Below are 13,528 nucleotides of genomic sequence, written 5' to 3'. Positions count from 1 at the left end.
CCTGGGGTGGCAAAGAGTTCCATATATTCATGGCTCTATTTAAAACTGTGCGACTCCCAGCCTGTGTTCTGGTCCTGGGGCCTGTGAAGAGATCATTTCCTGCATGTCTTGTGTGGTACAGATGAGTGTCTGAACTGTGTGCCAACTGCTTGAACATCAACACCTCGCACAAAGACCAATAGTCATGCAGTGAGAAATAATACGTTGTATTTCTCCAAACAGAAGTGGCTTATTTGTGAAGTTATTATATGCACTACAAAGTCTTCCTTTGTGTAACAGTATGTCTTAAGGAGTTCGCTAACAAGTGCACATCAACGCTCCGCTTTGAGCCTTCAAAACCTGGTGAGACAACAACAGCAGTGTCTCTCCAGGCTGCCTTTCATCTCGCTGGGCATTTATACTCCTAACAACCCTCCATCTAGCTTACAATAGAAGGGTGCACTCTAAATAGCTTATCCTTTCACAATCAAGGTTCATGAGAGGGTGGAGAAATGCAAAGACTTCAAATCAGGTGAAAAAGTAAGATTAAGAGTTAAGAACGAGCTTGTTGTCATGACCTTCGGGCATGTTCAAAATGGATTTTCCCACAGAGCATTGCAAAGTGAGTCATTATCATTGGAACTCTAAATAAAACAGAGAGATGGGATGGAAGACGGCAGGTCGTGAGATGACTAGTGAGATGACTCGCACACACACATACACACACGCACCCACACACACACCTGTGTTTCTCATATCTCTATAATATGAACTGACTAAACAAATCATGGACAGGGTAGAGATGAGAAAAGAGACAGAATCTAAGAGCAGTCAATCAGAAAGTAATCTTCCACAGCACGATAGCTATAGTACATGAGATAAAACAATGTTATATTTCTGTGATACAGTACCTCTATCTTACATTTGTAAGTACATGTAATCTCTTTGTAAAACATGCACTGGGCTGGAGAAGTGCACCATCATGCTCTGCAGACAGGTGTCTTTGACCTGTGTTGACATTATCACCTTTCCACTGCAGTCTGCCAGGGAGGCTTAGATGAAAGTCGTATCCCTATCTGATCCAAAATGATAATGTCTTTAAAACATCTGACACGAATCCCTTGCTCTAGGTACCTCAGTCATCCATACCTCTACAGCAGGTGGCTGTGGTAGCTACTGCTGGCTACTGGGGCAGACATAATCTGCAGAACTAATTGTTACACCAACATAACACTAAAGGGCTATTGTCGGACAGTCTAACAAAAGCAAAGTTGGCCGGTTAGACTGAGTTATCCATTTAACATCCTATATGATATTTACAGTTGACATCGGAAGTTTACATACACCTTAGCCAAATACATTCAAACTCAGTTTTTCACAATTCCTGACATTTAATCCTAGTAAATACCCTGTTTTAGGTCAATTAGGATCACCACTTTATTTTAAGAATGTAGTAGAGAGATTTATTTATTTCAGCTTATATTTCTTTCATCACATTCCCAGTGGGTCAGAAGTTTACCTACACTCAATTAGTATTTGGTAGCTTTTCCTTTAAATTGTTTAACTCAAGACTGATGTCTTGAGATGTTGCTTCAATATATCCACATAATTTTCCTTCCATGTGATGCCATCTATTTTGTGAAGTGCACCAGTCCCTCCTGCAGCAAAGCACCTCCACAACATGATGCTTCCACCCCCGTGCTTCACGGTTGGGATGGTTTTCTTTGGCTTGCAAGCCTCCCCCTTTTTCCTCCAAACATAACGATGGTCATTATGGCCAAACAGTTCTGTTTTTGTTTCATCAGACCAGAGAACATTTCTTCAAAATGTACGATCTTTGTCCCCATGTGCAGTTGCAAACCGTAGTCTGGCTTTTTTATGGCGGTTTTGGAGCAGTGGCTTCTTCCTTGCTGAGCGGCCTTTCAGATTAGGTCGGTATAGGACTCGTTTTACTCTGGATATATATACTTTGTACCTGTTTCCTCCAACATCTTCACAAGGTCCTTTGCTGTTGTTCTGGGATTGATTTGCACTTTTCACACCAAAGTACGTTCATCTCTAGGAGACAGAACTCGTCTCCTTCCTGAGCGGTTTGATGGCTGCGTGGTCCCATGGTGTTTATACTTGCTTGTACAGATGAACATGGTACCTTCAGGCATTTGGAAATTGCTCCCAAGGATGAATCAGACTTGTGGAGGTCTACAATTCTTTTTCTGAGGTCTTGGCTGATTGATTTTGACTTTCCCATGATGTCAAACAAAGAGGCACTGAGTTTGATGGTAGGCCTTGAAATACAGCCACAGGTACACCTCCAATTAACTCAAATGATGTCAATTAGCCTGTCAGAAGCTTCTAAAGCCATGACATAATTTTCTGGAATTTTCCAAGCTGTTTAAAGGCACAGTCGGCTTAGTGTATGTAAACTTCTGAGCTACTGGGATTGTGATACAGTGAATGATAAGTTAAATAATCTGTCTGTAAACAATTGTTGGAAAAATTACTTGTGTCATGCACAAAGTAGATGTCCTAACTGATTTGTCAAAACTATAGTTTGTTAATAAGACATGTGTGGAGTGGTTGAAAAACAAGATTTAATGACACCAACCTAAGAGTATGTAAACTTCAGACTTCAACTGTAGATGTAATTTAGAGCAACATTAATTCATACATATTGTGTATAGTGAGTAAAGGGAGGTTTAGCTGCGACTGAAAGCTCATAACATTAAGGAATTGTTACAGTGAGAGGAATTGCGGTGTAAATTGAAGATTTAACAGGAAAGAATGAGAGAGGGAGGAGTATTCCCTTGGAGATCAGGGTGATAATCCTCTTGGTTTCTGTAGTCTTATCTAAAATAGGAACGTTTGCGTGAGAGCATAGGCGAGGAGACTACATACAGTACTGTACCATTCCTTTCCAAAGGATCCCATTCTTTCCCCTCAGGGCACGTGACAGTGTGCGTTTCTGTACGAGGAGACACTGGACATAAGGAGCTAGTTTTCAAGGACAAGACAGAGAGAATTTCATATATGCAATATGTGTCAATAAGCAGAGGCTTTTATCCGAAGTACAACCTTGTCATTGCACAATTGCCAACTGAACCACAAAGTTGGCTAATGTTTCGATAATATTTACTCTGTATGACGTACCCAGAAAGCGAAAGGTCCTGCGCACCAGAGGGTTGAGGTAGCAGCAGTCTCCTGTCAGCATGGTCTTCTCCTGACTGTCCAGCTCTTTGGACGAGTATTGTATCAAGAACAGGACGGTCTCTGAGATCATGATCTAGAAAAGAAAGGGGAACAGATAAGACAAACGGATGATAAACAAATGAGTATATTCTTCTAAGTGTTGAATCATGAATCAAATATGGTTTAGTCGGTAAATCCATCCATACTGTAACTCCCAACACACACACGCACACACGCACAGACGCACATACAAACACACAAACACAACAAAACAGCATCATAATCTCTCTGAGAGACTATGTACACTTCTCAATGGCTGACATCTGCAAGGCACCAGTGGTATTAACAGAAAACGTATTGAAGGAGAGGAGGGCTCTACTTAAGGCACTTCTAGTTACTGGGAGATGAGAACACACTTGTTTGTGTACGTCTGTGTATGTGCTTGGGCGTGATTGCATGCACGTGTCTTGGTGTGTCTGTGTGTTCGTGTGTGCGTGAGTGCATGTGAGTGTGTTTGTGTGTGTGGTCATTGGGGTTAAAAGGTGAGCAGAAGGTGAATTCCTATTTAAAGCCAGAGCTTGACACAGTACACTTGATTATCAACAGAATTACAACCCAGTGGGTGTTGTCAGTTATACAAAATACCCCTAATTCAACACTGATGATCTAGAGTGGGTGTAATAATATGATTCCAACACTGTTAAAAACAAAAACAAATGATAGCATGTATGTTTCATTGGTGGAATTTACAGTATAGCTTAAAGGCATAAAGATAATTCCTGTCGATGCCTGGTTCTTCAATCCATGGGTTGGGATGAGAGGTTATGCTAAAAAAGTGATATCCTTGAGCTGTTAACATTTACAGAGGAGTAAAACTGTATAATTATAATCACATTTGCAGTTGCCATTGGTGACAGACGGTGAGGAGGGGGAGAGCAGAGAGAGAGAGAGAGAGGGAGAGAAGAGGAAGCCAGAGAGAGGGAGAGAAGAGGAAGCCAGAGAGAGAGAGAAGAGGAAGAAAGAAAGAGAGAAGAGGAAGAGAGAGAGAGCGAAGAGGAGGGAGAGAGAGAGAGAGAGAGAGAGAGAGAGAGAGAGCGAAGATGAGGGAGAGAGAGAGAGATATAGAGATCTAAACTCATTAAATACTGTAGATGGTAGGGATATGCATCTTTCCCTTTCAAGATGGTTTGATACGTATCTAGGTGCATGAGCTCCAATAGGATACAGGAAAGATACATTTTAGTTTGAAACGATTTGGGGCAATTCCATTTGATTAGAGAGCAAATCGATGCGATTTGGTTCAATGCGATACGATACTATTTGAGGCATTAACATTTGTTGTATAAACACATACATTTTTCATTCTAAATTCAAATCTACTACTGATGGAGCTCATGAGCTTGGCCTCTCTGAGCTGGATCTGATGTATGATGTATGTCTATGGTATAATTAGGCACCTGAGCTGAGCCATAAGAGAAAATGGGCATCTACCACCCCATTATCTGATTGGGGGGAGGGGGGGGGGCAATGTTTGCCTTTTGTCCACCCACTTTTGATCTGAAATCACCCACTAATACATTTCACATTTTTGCAGATTAAAACTGTTTGAGCTAGTACTCTACCAATATTTGTCAGTGACATTGCTAATGAATATCTAGCACAACTTTGGATTTCACCCCCATCTCAAAATTTAGAGTACAGTCGTGGCCAAAAGTTTTGAGAATGACACAAATGTTAATTTTCACCAAGTCTGCCGCAATTTGCATATACTCCAGAATGTTATGAAGAGTGATCAGATGAATTGCAATTAATTGCAAAGTTCCTCTTTGCCATGCAAATTAACTGAATCCCCAAAAATGCATGTCCACTGCATTTCAGCCCTGCCACAAAAAGACCAGCTGACATCATGTCAGTGATTCTCCTGTTAACACAGGTGTGAGTGTTGACGAGGACAAGGCTGGAGATCACTCTGTCATGATGATTGAGTCCGAATAACAGACTGGAAGCTTCAAAAGGAGGGTGGTGCTTGGAATCATTGTTCTTCCTCTGTTAACCATGGTTACCTGCAAGGAAACACGTGCCATCATCATTGCTTTGCACAAAATGGGCTTCATGGGCAAGGATATTGCTGTCAGTAAGATTGCACCTAAATCAACCATTTATCGGATCATCAAGCACTTCAGCGAGAGCGGTTCAATTGTTGTGAAAAAAGCTTCAGGGCACCCAAGAAAGTCCAGCAAGCGCCAGGAACGTCTCCTAAATTTGATTCAGCTGCGGGGTCGGGACACCACCAGTACAGAGCTTGCTCAGGAATGGCAGCAGGCAGGTGTGAGTGCATCTGGCCTGGTGGCCTGGTGTCAAGAATGGCAGCAAAGAAGCCACTTCTCTCCAGGAAAAACACAAGGGACAGACTGATATTCTTCAAAAGGTACAGGGATTGGACTGCTGAGGACTGGGGTAAAGTCATTTTCTCTGATGAATCCCCTTTCCGATTGTTTGGGGCATCCGTAAAAAAGCTTGTAAGGAGAAGACAAGGTGAGCGCTACCATCAGTCCTGTGTCATGCCAACAGTAAAGCATCCTGAGACCATTCATGTGTGGGGTTGCTTCTCAGCCAAGGTTGTGGGCTCACTCACAATTTTGTCTAAGAATCAGCAGGTATAGCCAGATTATATTTGTGTCTTGCAGGTTTCTTTGGCTAATAAAAGCACAATTTTCAACAGTACATCTGATATTGATAACCTAGCAAATTACATTGTTTGTCAATCAACAATTAACTAACAAACTATTTTAACCTTACTGTTACGAACCAGCTCGTAACAAAGAGGGAGACAAAGAGATAATGAAATTACAAACATTTTTATTAAATAAAGTCAACTATATTTCTTTCCCAAGATGGAATAGCTGTCAGACGTCCTTTGTCCTCGTCTTGTCATGTCCCGTGTATATATATATATATATTTACATATTTTCTTCGCATATCTTTTATATATATATTTTTTTAAATCTCAACTTCAAAACACTCTCCTTCAACCCGCCTCACCAATAAAAAATAAAAAAGTATTACTCGCCTCAAATCTGAAATCCACAATAGAAGCTAGCCAGAAGCTAGCCAGAAGCTAGCCAGTTTACTGGCTAATGTTAGTAATCAGCTAACCACGGTTGGTGGTCATCAGCTATCCTTTAGCTCAAAAAGCTATCACCAGTTTTGTACAACGTGACTCAGATCAGAGCATACCGGACCTATTTCTCTCCATATCCCCGGATTTCTACTGCAAGCTCTGGACATTTACACCTGGATCTTGCAGCTAGCTAGCTGCTATCTGAGTGAATATTGGCTTACGTCGGTCCCGGGGGCAAACATTAATTATTCCGGAGCTAGCCAGCTGAAGAGTTCCATCAGCCACTCCTGGGCTACAATCACCTATCCGGACCCGTTTTACTGCCGACGCGGAGTCCCAAGGGGCCTATCACGACTGGACTTGCGACCTTATCTGCCCGTGGGAGTTATCCAACTGGCCCTTCCGTTGCGACGTTACCAGAACGCCCATCTGTGGCCCGCTAATCGTTAGCTGTCTTATCGGCTGCTATCTGAATAGGTCTATCGGACAATTTTCTTGGGTCACTATAACTATATCTATTTTGCCAATTGGATTGGTCCCCTCTACCACACGGAACCCCACAGATCTACCGATGGAAACGCACAAGGTGGCTAAAAACAGACCTCCTCCGTCTTCTGCTAGCTTGCTACCCATGGCCCGGCTATCTTTCTGAATCGCCATGACCCCAACCAACCTCACTACTCACTGGACCCTTATGATCACTCGGCTAAGCATGCCTCTCCTTAATGTCAATATGCCTTGTCCATTGCTGTTCTGGTTAGTGTTTATTGGCTTATTTCACTGTAGAGCCTCTAGCCCTGCTCATTATACCTTATCCAACCTTTCAGTTCCACCACCCACACATGCGATGACATCACCTGGTTTCAATGATGTTTCTAGAGACAATATCTCTCTCATCATCACTCAATGCCTAGGTTTGCCTCCACTGTATTCACATCCTACCATACCTTTGTCTGTACATTATACCTTGAAGCTATTTTATCGCCCCCAGAAACCTCCTTTTACTCTCTGTTCCTCTGGTGATGTAGAGGTGAATCCAGGCCCTGCAGTCCCTAGCTCCACTCCTATACCCCAGGCGCTCTCTTTTGATGACTTCTGTAACCGTAATAGCCTTGGTTTCATGCATGTTAACATTAGAAGCCTCCTCCCTAAGTTTGTTTTATTCACTGCTTTAGCACACTCTGTCAATCCGGATGTCCTAGCCGTGTCTGAACCCTGGCTTAGGAAGACCACCAAAAACTCTGAAATCTCCATCCCTAACGACAATTTTTTTTTGACAAGATAGAACGGCCAAAGGGGGCGGTGTTGCAATCTACTGTAGAGAGAGCCTGCAGAGTTCTGTCCTACTATCCAGGTCTGTATCCAAACAATTTTAACTTCTACTTTGAAAAATCCACCTCTCTAAAAACAAGTCTCTCACCGTTGCCGCCTGCTATAGACCACCCTCTGCCCCCAGCTGTGCTCTGGACACCATATGTGAACTGATTGCCCCCCATCTATCTTCAGAGCTCGTGCTGCTAGGTGACCTAAACTGGAACATGCTTAACACCCCAGCCATCCTACAATTTAAGCTTGATGCCCTCAATCTCACACAAATGATCAATTAACCTACCAGGTACCACCCCAAAGCCGTAAACACGGGCACCCTCATAGATATCATCCTAACCAACTTGCCCTCTAAATACACCTCTGCTGTTTTCAACCAAGATCTCAGCGATCACTGCCTCATTGCCTGCATCCGTAATGGGTCAGCGGTCAAGCGACCTCCACTCATCACTGTCAAACGCTCCCTGAAACACTTCAGCGAGCAGGCCTTTCTACTCTACCTGGCCTGGGTATCCTGGAAGGATATTGACCTCATCCCGTCAGTAGAGGATGCCTGGTTATTTTTTTTTAAATGCCTTCCTCACCATCTTAAATAAGCATGCCCCATTCAAGAAATTTAGAACCAGGAACAGATATAGCCCTTGGTTCTGCATTAGCATCGAACAGCCCCCTGTGATATGCAATAACAATTTACACAGGCAGTTAGAAAAGCCAAGGATAGCTTTATCAAGCAGAAATTTGCTTCCTGCAACACAAACTAAAAAAAGTTCTGGTATACCGTAAAGTCCATGGAGAATAAGAACACCTCCCAGCTGCCCACTACACTGATGATAGGAAACTCTGTCACCACCGATAAATCCACTATAATTGAGAATTTCAATAAGAATTTCTCTACGGCTAGCCATGCTTCCATCTGGCTACCCCTAACTCCGGTCAACAGCACTGTACCCCCCACAGCAACTCTCCCAAGCCTTCCCCATTTCTCCTTCTGCCAAATCCAGTCAGCTGATGTTCTGAAAGAGCTGCAAAATCTGGACCCCTACAAATCAGCCGAGCTAGACAATCTGGACCCTTTCTTTCTAAAAATTATTTTCCCGAAATTGTTGCAACCCCTATTACTAGCCTGTTCAACCTCTCATTCGTGTCGTCTGAGATTCCCAATGATTGGAAAGGAGCTGCGGTCATCCCCCTCTTCAAAGGGGGGACACTCTTGACCCAAACTGCTACAGACCTATATCTATCCTACCCTGCCTTTCAAAGGTCTTCGAAAGCCAAGTCAACAAACAGATTACTGACCATTTCGAATCCCACCGCACCTTCTACGATATGCAATCTGGTTTCAGAGCTGGTCCTCATCGGCAGACTCGATTGGTTTGGTTTCTCAAATGATTGCCTCGCCTGGTTCACCAACTACTTCTCTGATAGAGTTCAGTGTGTCAAATCAGAGGAACTGTTGTCCGGGCCTTTGGCAGTCTCTATGGCGGTGCCACAGGGTTCAATTCTTGGGCCGACTCTCTACTCTGTATACATCAATGATGTCGCTCTTGCTGCTGGTGAGTCTCTGATCCACCTCTACGCATACGACACCATTCTGTATACTTCTGGCCACTCTTTGGACACTGTGTTAACAACCCTCCAGACGAGCTTCAATGCCATACAACTCTCCTTCCGTGGCCTCCAACTACTCTTAAATACAAGTAAAACCAAATGCATGCTCTTCAACCGGTCACTGCGACCTGTACGCTCTCGTTGGCTGGCCCTCGCTTCATACTCGTCGCCAAACCCACAGGCTCCAGGTCATCTACAAGACCCTGCTAGGTAAAGTCCCCCCTTATCTCAGCTCGCTGGTCACCATAGCAGCACCCACATGTAGCACGCACTCCAGCAGGTATATCTCTCTGGTCACCCCCAAAACCAATTCGTCTTTGGCCACCTCTCCTTCCAGTTCTCTGCTGCCAATGATTGGAATGAACTACAAAAATCTCTGGAAACACTTATCTCCCTCACTAGCTTTAAGGACCAGCTGTTAGAGCAGCTCACAGATCACTGCACCTGTAGATAGCCCATCTATAATATAGCCTACTTCTTCCCCTACTGTATTTATTTATTTATATATTTTGCTCCTTTGCACCCCATTATTTCTATTTCTACTTCGCACATTCTTCCACTGCAAATCTACCATTCCAGTGTTTTACTTGCTATATTGTATTTACTTCACCACCATGGCTTTTTTTTGCCTTTACCTCCCTTATCTCACCTCATTTGCTCACATCGTATATAGACTTATTTTTCTACTGTATTATTGACTGTATGTTTGTTTTACTCCATGTGTAACTCTGTGTTGTTGTATGTGTCTAACTGCTTTGCTTTATCTTGGCCAGGTCGCAATTGTAAATGAGAACTTCTTCTCAACTTGCCTACCTGAAAGGTAAAGGTGAAATAAAAAATGTATAAATAAAATAAAGCCTAATATCGCACAAGCCATTTAACAAAGATCTGAATCCTGTAGGTGACTCGCAGATGTGCAAGATCAGATATAGGCCTACCTCTCGTTGGTCAGCACACAAAGTTGCGCACAACGTGCAGTTTGAATAAGCTCAGCATGCAAAATGACGATTAGATCAAAGATTGTCAACACAGTCACATGCTCAGTTTGACACTGAAGGAGAGGACGCATCAGTTGTCACAAAAGATGAGAAGCATTTTCAGAAACGAAGTAAGAAAGTAATATGAGCAAAACATTTTAGTGAACTGGCGATTCGTAACATTTGAATCGATTTTCTGACATATGCATGCTACATTTGGATATATTTTGGGTTCCGCAGACACACATATCTTAAACATTTGAACAGGGGATAATGCATATCAGTAAATTGTTAGATCCCTAGTAGATGGGTTTGCAGTGTTTGGTTTGCTATCATTGTAGTCCTATTTAAACATTTATAAATTGGGAACATCACTTTTTAAATAGATATAAAAACATTTCCAGTCTGTTTCGGTAGACTTCCAGCCATTGTGCTACTGCTAATTAGCAATGGACCGCAAAACTACACTACCTTCAAACTGCACACAGAGACATAAAAATGGAATCCATGAATTTATCTGACTTTAGGTAAGTAGAAAAAGTGCTTGATTTCAAAAATCTCGCACTGTCGCTTTAAATCTGCAACCTTGTGGCTCCAAAGACCACACATGCAGACACGCGCACACACAGGTTTCCAGGTTGCTGTTTCTGCTTCACAGGCCACACAGATGCAGCAGGACCTGTCAGGGAGTCCAGGACTGAATGGGCCGCCGGGCCGCCAGGGAGTGAAAGGGTTCAACACCGGAGCTTAGGGTTGTACTGTTTCCCCCCTAGCACAGGTGCTGCTGCCATGAGTGATTTATTTAACACTACTCTGGTGCAGGGAGAGAGTGAGGGAGAGAGGGACAGAGAAAAAGAAAGAAAGAAAGAAAGAAAGAAAGAAAGAAAGAAAGAAAGAAAGAAAGAAAGAAAGAAAGAAAGAAAGAAAGAAAGAAAGAAAGAAAGAAAGGAGGAGGAAAAAGCTAAGGCCTGCTGTATCAGGTCCCAGTTGAGAATACAGTGATAAAGAGCCTTCATCCTCCTCCTGCTGCTCCTCCTCCTCCTCTCAGGGGAACAAAACAGCCCGGGGTATTACTGAGTCCTAGCACTACCAGAATCGGTTACATCTAGGTTACACACATTGTATTGCTCTCGAGACCAACTACACCACCTAATCAACATTCTTTATGTGCTTCACTGTCTCATGTTTATTTTGTTTGCTTCAAAATATCTCTTTAAGGGTGTATAGTAAAGAATCTGATTAATGAGGATAGAAAATACTATGCTACAGCAGCATAGCTATTTCATTGACTATACTACACAGTATTATTACTACACTGTAATCCTTGTGACCTGAACTGGTATCAACGAGACCTGGGTTGAAATACATGTATTTGTTATTTAAATACATTTTTCTGTGTATTTGAGTCTTTTCAAATTCAAGGCCCAAAACAAGTACTTTAACTTGAGTATTTGAATGTTTGTTTTGTAAAAAAAAAATGTCAAAAAATGGTTGACCAAAATTGTATTTGAAAGAATTTTAAAATACTTATTTCAAATACATGGGTTAAATGCATTGGAGTGTATTTGAGTCAGTGTATTTGAGTATTTTCAAATACGTTCCAATTTTATTTCCAAATGCATTTGACTATTTAACTACTTGTTTTTTTTACAAAGGTTGTCTGAATACTTGTTTTGAAATGTATTGAAAAGTAATTGAAATACCTGAAATAGTATTTGAACCCTGGTCTGATATTAACCACCTTTGGACAATGGGATAGTTTTATCCAATGGTATTGAATCATTGTTATCTGTTATCTACTTAACAATCTGTCATCATCAAGGCAATAACATCCACTGCCTACAACAGGCATTAAAAAGCACACATGAAGTAAAAATTGTCACATCTTTGAAATAATGTAGAGTTTGGTTTGATCCTAGCATTTATTCTATTTATTCAGTCATGGCAAAAAAATATTGGCACCCTTGCACTTTGTTCAAATAATGCAACATTTCTTCCAGAAAACTGTTGAAATTAAAACATATTTTGGTATCCATGTATGTATGTCTTTGGTTTGCAGTTGAACAAGACAAACAAATCTGAATAATTTACTAAATGTTAGCTTAATCCTTGTTCGAATGGTGTAGAAAGCACTTTCATCAACTGCCACATAGATTCAAGTTGACCTTCAGACGCAAAGTACGACAGTTTCAACTCGCACCATCCGTCGTCAACTCAATGAAAGGGGGTTATACGGTAGGAGACCCTTGGGGGACCCCACTGCTGAGAGAGAGACATAATAAAAGCAGACTGCAATTGGCAAAAACACACCGGAACATGAGAAAATCATTCTGGGAGAATGTCCTGTGGACAGATGAGAACAAATTAGAGCTTTTTAGTAAAGCACACCATCTCTATGTTTACAGAAAACAAAATGAAGCTTTCAAAGAAAATGACACCTTCCCTACAGTCAAACATGGAGGTTCCGTGATGATTTAGGGTTACTTTGCTGCCTCTGACACTGGGTGCCTTGAACGTGTGCATGGCATCATGAAATCAGGAAAATACCAAAGCATTTTGGAGCACAATGTCAGACCCAGTGTCAGAAATCTGGATCTCCGTTGAAGGTCATGGGTCTTCCAGCAGGACAATGACCCCAAACAAACTTCAAAAAGCACCCAGGAATGATTCAAGATAAAACGCTGGACTGTTCTGAAGTGGCCAGCAATGAGACTAGATTTAAATCCCATTGAAAACTTGTGAAGAGATCTGAAAACAGCAGTTGGGAGAAGGCACCCTTTAAATCTGGGAGAACTGGAGGAGTTCGCACAAGAAGTGTGGTCCAAACTGCCAGTACAGAGGTTCAGGAAGCTCATCGATGGCTATAGGAAGCGCTTGATCACAGTTATTTTGACAAAAGGCTGTGCTACCAAATATTAAGTCTAGCATGTCAATAATTTTGTGAATGCCATTTCGATTTATTTTCTGATTGAATGGATATACTAAGTTCTGAATTAAAAACAAAGGTTCTGTAATATTAACAGTGAAATAAAGAATTGTGGAGATTAAGTACTTTGGTCAATTTCAACTTATTTTTGGGGAAAGTTGTGAGTTACTTGAAAAAATATTTTTGGTCATGACTGTACTTACTGTCCTGTTTATGGCTGTTACGGTGACCGTATTACCGTCACGAGTCATGACGGCAGGCGATTCCACGTGATCGTTTAGTCACGGTAATTAGGCCTTTCCAAACTCTGATGCTGCTGATGGTCATTGGTAGTCTACCAAACTTGCTAACTGCCTGGTACTCCGGACTCTATTGTTCCTCTAATCACTCTGACATCACTGCAAA

The 13,528-nt window shown here is 42.0% G+C and overlaps 1 protein-coding gene across 4 annotated transcripts in view; it reads right to left on the bottom strand.

Annotated features, from left to right (window-relative positions):
• plppr5b (phospholipid phosphatase related 5b) overlaps positions 1 to 13,528 on the bottom strand; it is a 99,199-nt gene that overhangs the window by 41,322 nt on the left and 44,349 nt on the right. For all 4 annotated transcript variants that reach the window (XM_020508618.2, XM_020508620.2, XM_020508619.2 and 1 more), the window contains one exon: positions 3,127 to 3,259. In XM_020508618.2, coding sequence (XP_020364207.1) covers positions 3,127 to 3,259 — 133 coding nt within the window. The remainder of the gene's footprint in view (positions 1 to 3,126; positions 3,260 to 13,528) is intronic.

The sequence above is a fragment of the Oncorhynchus kisutch genome, linkage group LG18 (genome assembly GCF_002021735.2).
Source record: "Oncorhynchus kisutch isolate 150728-3 linkage group LG18, Okis_V2, whole genome shotgun sequence".
NCBI classification, from domain to species: Eukaryota; Metazoa; Chordata; class Actinopteri; order Salmoniformes; family Salmonidae; genus Oncorhynchus; species Oncorhynchus kisutch.
Note: the sequence above shows the minus strand (reverse complement) of the source record. Positions and strands in the feature narration are given on the sequence as shown.